Genomic DNA, 8,051 nt, shown 5'->3' on the forward strand with positions numbered 1-8,051 from the left:
TGGATTGGATCACAACCAAAGCCGCTTGTATTAGGACCATTCAACATGTCATAAACAATATTAAAATCCCTTCTCAAAGTTTTGATTCTTGACTCAATATGTGGCTTGGCCGTCAAACCTGAATTAGATAAAGACACTTGCATATTTTCTTCCACATAATTCAGATAATTATATGCTCCAAGGTTTACCATATCCAAAAGAGCCTCAACAAGTTTGGATCTTCCTCATACTTCCATTTTCTTTTATTCTTACCACGACTTCTTGTATCTTGTGTCGAAATATCCATTCTTTATAGGATTAATCATACAAGAAAAAAAAAAAAAAAGATAAACCAGATAACTATCCTTGGAACAATTAATCGAATGAGGTGTCTAGTCAACAAAAAAATGAAATACAATCCATTTCAATTATTTGGAACACCCGTGAACTAGTTTACAAGATAAATGTAATTATAAACAATAAATTGACAACTGCCACTAGAAAAACATAAAGCAATAATCTAGTATGCCGTGCTCTCCCAGTATTAAACATGTTAACTACGAGATTTTGTCTAAAAGTGGTCCATTTATTAGAAGAGCAATTTTATTTTTACGTGTTCGATATCTAGGTTTGTCTTCTACCGGCATCCTTATTATATACATTAAAATAAGTACATAAATAATCTAGAAACCAAACTTATTGGAATATTCAAATGCTTACTAATTGTTTCGCCATAACGTTTAAAATTTTCATTTGTGGTTCTTTGCTTCTGATGATGAGCCAAAATCTGTATTGACATTGCTACTTGTTCGCCCACTAGCATGTTTTTTGTCCGAGATACTATACCAGTAGCTTCAACCTTAGAGCATAAACGAACAAAAACTTGTCTACTCATTTTAACTATATTTTTGCATTTACTGTCACTCTCATAAATTATTTTTTGAATGTATTTTCTCCTCTCAAAAAAATTATATTCATTGATGTACATTGGTAAAAAACATTAACTTGTGAGGGTAAAAGAGTAATTTAACATATATGAGGCACACATTAAACAAATGCAACACACCACACCATATAATTTCCAATACTATTATAAATACAAAAAATATTAATTTTTTAGGGGGACATTATTCATTGATTGAGACCCATTTTTCTTGAAAACAACGCCTCTTTCGGAAATCGCAATTCACCTGGTGTGCAATTATGCCGAAGTAAAATTCTCGATTTATTTCTTAGTAAAAAAACCTCAACTACATCATTGGCGCCGTCTGTGGGAACGTTTACCTCGATACTGAGTATGCAAACCAGGTCTTGAGCCTTGGCGAAACAAGACCCGCCTTGCGAACGGTCACCGCCCCAGGAGGTAACCCCCCTGACACATGAGCAAGTACCCCTCAATGGGGAGATTCCTCCACCACATCGACAATCTCCGCTAGCACCTCCCGAGAGAGCACTCCCCCCGAAAGCTCCACCCTAAGAACCGATGATCCAACTGACGCAAGAAGCTTTGCTCGCCCTGATACGTGATGCAGTTACTCGAGCGGCGGCCTAAGCCGTAGCCCAATTTGTAGCGCGACAACCTGCGAACTCAACCCCTCCTTCCCCTCACAGAAGTCGAGAGTTATCCTCGGCTCCCGAGGAGGAGGAGCAGAGGCAGTTGGAAGTGAACAACAAGATCTCTAGGCCTGAAGTTGTACAAACTCAAGGTCATAATCTCTGCAATCGAGAATCTTCAGCTCTCCCACCATCTAAGGGAGTCGAGGATTCCTACTTGTCATTGGCCGTAGCTCCTCCAAGACGTAGCCCTTTTACCCTAAACATTCTAGCTGAAGCGCTCCTAGCAGACCTCAAGGTGTCGAATCTATCGGAATATGATGGGACGGGAGACCTACAAGAACACTTAGACAAATTTTACGCCAAGATTGATTGGTACGATTTGAGTGACGCCGCTTACTGCAAGGTCTTCCGCACTACGCTCTCGAAACGTGCATTAGCCTGGTTCAACCAACTACCCGATGGAAATATTTCTAGCCTCGAGCGGTTGGTTCAACGTTTCTTGCATCACTTCTCCATGAACAAAAATGTTCCTAAAATGGCTGCATCTCTATTTACCATTCATCAAAGGGAGGGCAAAACTTTGAGAGACTACATCCAAAGATTTGTGGACGCAGTGCATGAAGTTCCCCATGTTAATCATGAGTTGTTGGCTAGTATTATCCAACAGAACCTGCTATCGGGAAGATTCAAGGAGTCTATAACCGGCAAGCCCCCTAGCACCATGGGAGATTTACTCGTGCGCTCCCAGAAATACATTCGAATTGAGGAGCCTAATGCTTTGGATCCTTCCCTTAGTGGCAAAAGGAAGGGTCGAGAAGAGAAAAAGGAGCTGAAAAAGAAAGAGGAATTCAAGCATGTACCACCGGCGGGGTTTGCTCACTATACCCCGTTCAATGCTCCCAGGGGGGAGATATTAATGGTGGCGGAACAGCAAGGGCTAATCAGTCAATGGCCGGTAAAGATGAAAGATAACCCCAAGAGACTCAAATCCAATAAGTATTGTTGTTTTCACCGGGACAGGGGACGCACGACAGAGGAATGCCATCACCTGAAGAATGAAATAGAAAAATTGATCCAGCGGGGACACTTAAAGGAATATGTCAACCACTATCCCCAAGGACGCCAATTTGACCGTGGGCCGAATGCGCTAACTCCTCGTGATGATAACTATCCCATCGAAAGAGTTATCTTGTGACCTCAAAAAGATCAACAAGTCACGAAGGAGTAACTCAAAGTTCACATAGCGGGAAAAATTATTTTTTGGCTATTAACTTGTAATAGGAGAAAACTCGAGTAGTAGCTCAACATATCCTTCTCCCCATTTGATTTTTTCTAAAACTTTGTATTCTGAATTTTAAGTAATGAAGTTGGTTTTCTTGTCGTGTCCCAACAAACGAAATAAATTTAGACATAGAGATCCTTGAAGTTTCACGAGGACCCTAGAGGCAAAAATCGTCATTGTCATATAGGCAAAAGTTGCTATTGCCCCGGGACCCCCTAAATGGAACTTTCATTGAGATCCTCGTCAATAATGTCGCATTCCGGAAACTTTACATCCCTTTGAAGTTGGTAAAAGACCGACTCTGTGACATGAAGTATCCTTTGAGGCAACATCCCCTTATCAAATTCTTGAGGCAATGTCCCTTCATAAAAATATTGGAATCTTTTCCCCCCCCCCCCCCCTTCCGAAGTTGGTAAAAACCTAACTATGGGGCTTGAGCAAAAACATCCTTTGAGACAACATCTGATAAATACAAATCATAAGAGAACAAAACAACAACTTAGTAAGTGTAGTGACTACATTTATGAATGTGGAGGACTATCGAGTTCCCTAACAAAATTTTCAACCTAATGGATAGTGAAAAAATCACCCCAAGAGGCTACATCCTTAAAAAAAGTTGCGCCGCTTCATGTTTACCAAGGTCTTGGGAGGCTCTATCACCAAATGTAAGAATTATTTACGGGGAATCTCATCTCTTGAAGATGACGTCGAATTTTTCAAAACAAATGAAAGAATTCAGCACAAAAGATGAATAAGTTCTGAATAACCTCTACCAATAGAGAATGAGAACAAATATTGTTAAGAAATATTTGATGGTGTAGTGGTTGGAGTTTCCACTTAACATCCTTTTGACCTGAATTCAAAACCCAAGGGATGCAAAAATAAGCACCTCCTTCCAACACTTGAGGACTCGAGCCTTTGGGTGTGAGGGGGCACCTAGAGCCCAGCACCACCCAGCTCGAGGCAGTACCTCGAGCCCGATCGAGCTCTAGGCACCGCCTCGAGCCCAGCCTAGCTAGGCCTACACGCCCGAGCTCGAGGCAACCTGCCTTCCCCCCCCCCCCCCCCCCCCCCCCAAGCTCGAGGCGCGGCCATGCCTCGAGCTGAAGAAGGGGGTGCCCCCCCTCGAGCTTGCTGCAGGGGGGACGCCACGCCCCCTGCTCCACCACAAGCACCCCTGCACCGCGGGCTCAGCCAGGCACTAGCTCGAGCCACCAGACACTGTTGGCCAAGCGTATTCGCATACCCCCAATGAATTGAAAATAATAAACGACTACCCACTCATCCACTCCCATGTGTTAACTAAATTTAGAAAAGTGTTTACTCTCGGACAAAATATTACACCGGGTGTGCATATTCCATCCGAGAGCGGGAGGCTGAACGAAAATGAAAGAACTAGCAAGAAAAAAGAAAAGAGAGTATAAAAATCATATTTTAACTTTAGAGCGATTCTTTTATTGAAATTTCGTTCAACTTTCATTTCATGAGTTTTTTACAATTTAAATTCAAACAAATTTTATCAGTTATATTAGTCGAGATTGACTAGTTCAAATTTCTTATGTATTTTTTATTTTGTAAACTATCACTTTACTTTCAAATTAATGTTATCTAATTTTAATTTGGAGTTGTCATGCGAAAATAAATATGTAAAACTCTAGCAATTTCTTTTTAAAATATCAACACGTAAAAAAAATTAATAAACTATGTCCAATATTTAAGAATTTTAGAAGATAAAATAAATCTAATCAATTGATTCATAAAAAAGTTACAAATTCAATGATTAAGTTAGCGGATAAATATGAATTTTTACAATATTAGATTTTGTTCAGTCAATAACCATACCCATATCTATACCCCGGGTATTTTAGGATTTAGACCCTATTCATACCCAAAATATTTATTTCAATAGGTATAGGTCTGAGTCTAAGGTAAAAACAATGGATTTAAGTCTGAATATTAATTATTACTAACGTGTGTGGCACACTAAAATTTATGTACAATTAATTTAAAATATTAAGATATAATCATTATATTTTCAAATTATATATTTTACTTAAATAAACAAAAACATTAAAAAGATAGAGATCTAAGTAGTTATTTAGAAAAAAGTGGGCGGAAAAAAAATATAGAAGTTGATACAAAGAAAAAGTGGAGATTGAGGGGGAAAAAAAAACCCAGCTGAAATAATTAAAAAAATAAAAAATAATAGACCAAAAAGAGAAAGACACCGAAAAGGTACTCTCCCTTAATAATATAGTATAAATAATGAGTTCGAGTTTGAATAATGTTCCGCCATTAGCATATCTAAATAGAAAAAAAAAATGTCAGTAAAACACTTATTGGGCCATTTGAAGAGCCCAAACATTATGGGCCTTGACCCGAATTGAGTCCATTTATGACTTAACCAATGTTGTCCGTCTCCCCCTATCCAGATTCCGTTGAGCAGAACATTCTGACTCACTTTCTCACACAAAGGAAAGAAATTCTTCGAAAAATGGCAGCTCACTCTCTCTCAGCAACCTCAATAACCCGACCCGAACTCAAACAATTCAACCTGAATAAATCAGCTCTTGGTCTGCATATCAGTCTACGAAGTCAATGGCTTGGCACTATAGCCATGAACAAATTCTCACTCCAGTCTTCAAGTATCAGACCCCTTTTCACAAGACGGCGTCGCATCAGTGCCACAATTTCGTTCAGCCTCCCCACTTCGTAATTTTTCATGATTCCTTCAGTTTTTGTGTGTGTAATTTTGTTGTATTTTTGTTTACGACACATTTACTTGGGCATTTTCAATTGTTTCTTGGCTTGAATGTGGAATTTATACCTGTGGGAACTATATTTTTTATTTTTTTGCCTTGGATCATGTCGCCAAGAACTGTGGGAATGTTAATAGAGTGTGAGATACCATTGCAATTCTTTTATAATGCTTATTGAGATAGTGGTCATGTGTGGTCGTTTATGGCCCATGTTCTTTCTAGTTAAGTTACGGAAGGTATTCTAGTATTTATGGTTCATGGCAGACAGTAGAAATCTTTATTTACATTATGTGTAATTGTAAAATACGTCCTTGCATTCACAATTAACTTCAGTAGGTATTTGAATTTTGAGGATTCATATTGCAAGCTTGAGTTACATTTAGGTATAAGCTATCTTGAATTACATTTATGTGTAAGCAAAAGTACACTCATTTGATACAAGTTTTATGATAACATGAAGTAGTGTACAGTTTTATGGTAACATGAAGTTGGGATATTTGTGCTTAAACATGAAGGAAGTGGGTTTCTAAGTGAAGATGCTGATTTTTTTAATGAACTTGCAGAAAGCCAGACAGGACTGATGCCACTGAGAAAATCCCCAGGTGAGTTTGAATCCCGTATGTATTGGCCTATTGTCCCTGTTAGACTAAGCTTTTTGGAGTTCGCTTCATGAATATATTTGTTGTTCATGGCATATTTGTTCTCTTGGTGTCCTTCTGTTGTGATTGAGTTGTTATGGATTTGGTTGAGCCAAATATTAGATGGTCATCAAAGGCAATAAAGTCTTTTGCAATGTCTGAGTTGGAAGCAAGGAAGATCAAGTCCCCAACCACCGACACTGAAGCACTTCTGATGGGGATCTTGATTGAGGGTCAGCTATTTTTACCTCTGAGTTTTGTTTGTATTAGTTTGGATCTGTAATTTATCTTTGATACATAAATTACACAAAAACAATGTCCCTTGGATTGGGACCTTTGTCGATATTCAATACAGGTCAGTTTAATTGCATAAAAAGTGATGATCAAACTGAGAGGATGAGGAGGTAATAACAATGTTATTGTGGTTGTTAATTTTTTGAGAATTTTAAAATTCTAAAATCATTCTGCATGAGAGCAGAAGACTTTTGAAGTTTCATTCTAACTGCACTTTTTGAGCTGTTAATCAATATGATCCAAATATCTTACACATAAAACCACAATTATTTACTTATTTGTTCGTCTAGGGTAGTAACGGTAATACCTATAGTAGTTTGCTTGAGAGAATTGGACTTCTATCTTATAATCTGTAGTTGCCAGGAACCAGTTTTGCTTCGAAATTCCTGCGAGCGAATGGAATTACACTTCTTAAAGTGCGTGATGAAATCTTGAAGCTGCGTGGAAAGCCTGAAATGTTCTTCTTCAGTCCTGAGCATCCTCCTTTAACTGAAGCGGCTCAGAGGGCCCTTGATTGGGCTATTGATGAAAAGCTCAAATCTGGTGAGATGTTTTTTGTTAGTTGGCAAATCTATAGTAACCAACTTAATTTTCTTAGAACATATTTCATCTTTGTTATGAATGCCTAGGAATGTTCTGATAGAGGTTTTTTCCAAGTGCACAAACTATATGCTATGTTATTGCTGACATGACAAAACTTGAGATATGCAATTTTGTGCTACAAATTTAAGATCTTACGGTGTTCCTTGCCTCTTTGCCCAGCCTTGGTACGCCCTAAGAAATTGCATTTAGTAGTATTTACTTGTCAACGAGTTTGGGTACATTGACCCCACCGGGGGGGGGGGGGGGGGGGTTCAGAGATGACTCAACAGGTCTAGGGGTGGTATTGGATTTTGAATTTTGTCGGTTTTGGTTTGAACTCGCCCCGAAGTATATATATACACATACAGTCAATTTATTTAGGATTTTTAACTTCTTATCCAATACATATATTTGCAAAAAAAATTATAGTTAACATAACAACAACTTCTTGGACATGTACAATAGGTTAAAGTTTATATTTCCCTCTTAATTATATCAATTAATTGAAGGAAAAAAAAAATCTACCAATTGGGTTTGGCAGGTTAGATGTGTTGGGTTCAGGGGTGGGTTAGGGCTTGAAATGGGTCAGGGTGGGTTTTGGGCCCTACAATGCGCAAGTTGGGACGGGCCTCGGTGCGTCTCAGGTTTGGTCAAATCCATCCTAGAGTCTAGACCCACTGCATTTCCATGTCTATGGTAGTATACTCTTGCTTTATTTGGTGCATGTCTTTTAGATAAGTCGGAGCTCTACCATGGTCAATGCTTTCTTGTAAGCTAATTTAGCCGATTTGGAATCATGTGGTACAAGTAGCCTTGTATCTTTATGCTTGCGCCCTTTCGTAGCTGTCCTTTGTGTTTCTTCTGTCTTTCTTCTTTCTGGTTTTTCCTTTTTCTCTTTTCTTTTTGGGGGTGGGGTGGGGTGCTGGTGGGGGTGGGGGTGGGTGAGTTGGGGGGTAATTC

General features: G+C 38.9%; 2 protein-coding genes across 3 annotated transcripts in view; both read left to right on the forward strand.

Moving 5' to 3' along the window:
* Nucleotides 1,183-2,731, forward strand: LOC105156453. Its single transcript, XM_011072585.1, has 2 exons — nt 1,183-1,190; nt 1,591-2,731. The coding sequence occupies exons 1-2, from the start codon at nt 1,183-1,185 to the stop codon at nt 2,729-2,731; spliced, it is 1,149 nt and encodes a 382-aa protein (XP_011070887.1).
* Nucleotides 5,241-8,051, forward strand: part of LOC105155732 (ATP-dependent Clp protease ATP-binding subunit CLPT2, chloroplastic) — a 5,166-nt gene continuing 2,355 nt past the window's right edge. For both annotated transcript variants that reach the window (XM_011071662.2, XM_011071671.2), the window contains exons 1-4: nt 5,241-5,530; nt 6,141-6,179; nt 6,339-6,448; nt 6,873-7,052. In XM_011071662.2, coding sequence (XP_011069964.1) covers nt 5,313-5,530; nt 6,141-6,179; nt 6,339-6,448; nt 6,873-7,052 — 547 coding nt within the window. In that variant the 5' untranslated portion in view covers nt 5,241-5,312. The remainder of the gene's footprint in view (nt 5,531-6,140; nt 6,180-6,338; nt 6,449-6,872; nt 7,053-8,051) is intronic.

This window comes from Sesamum indicum, linkage group LG1 (genome assembly GCF_000512975.1).
Source record: "Sesamum indicum cultivar Zhongzhi No. 13 linkage group LG1, S_indicum_v1.0, whole genome shotgun sequence".
Lineage (NCBI taxonomy): Eukaryota > Viridiplantae > Streptophyta > Magnoliopsida > Lamiales > Pedaliaceae > Sesamum > Sesamum indicum.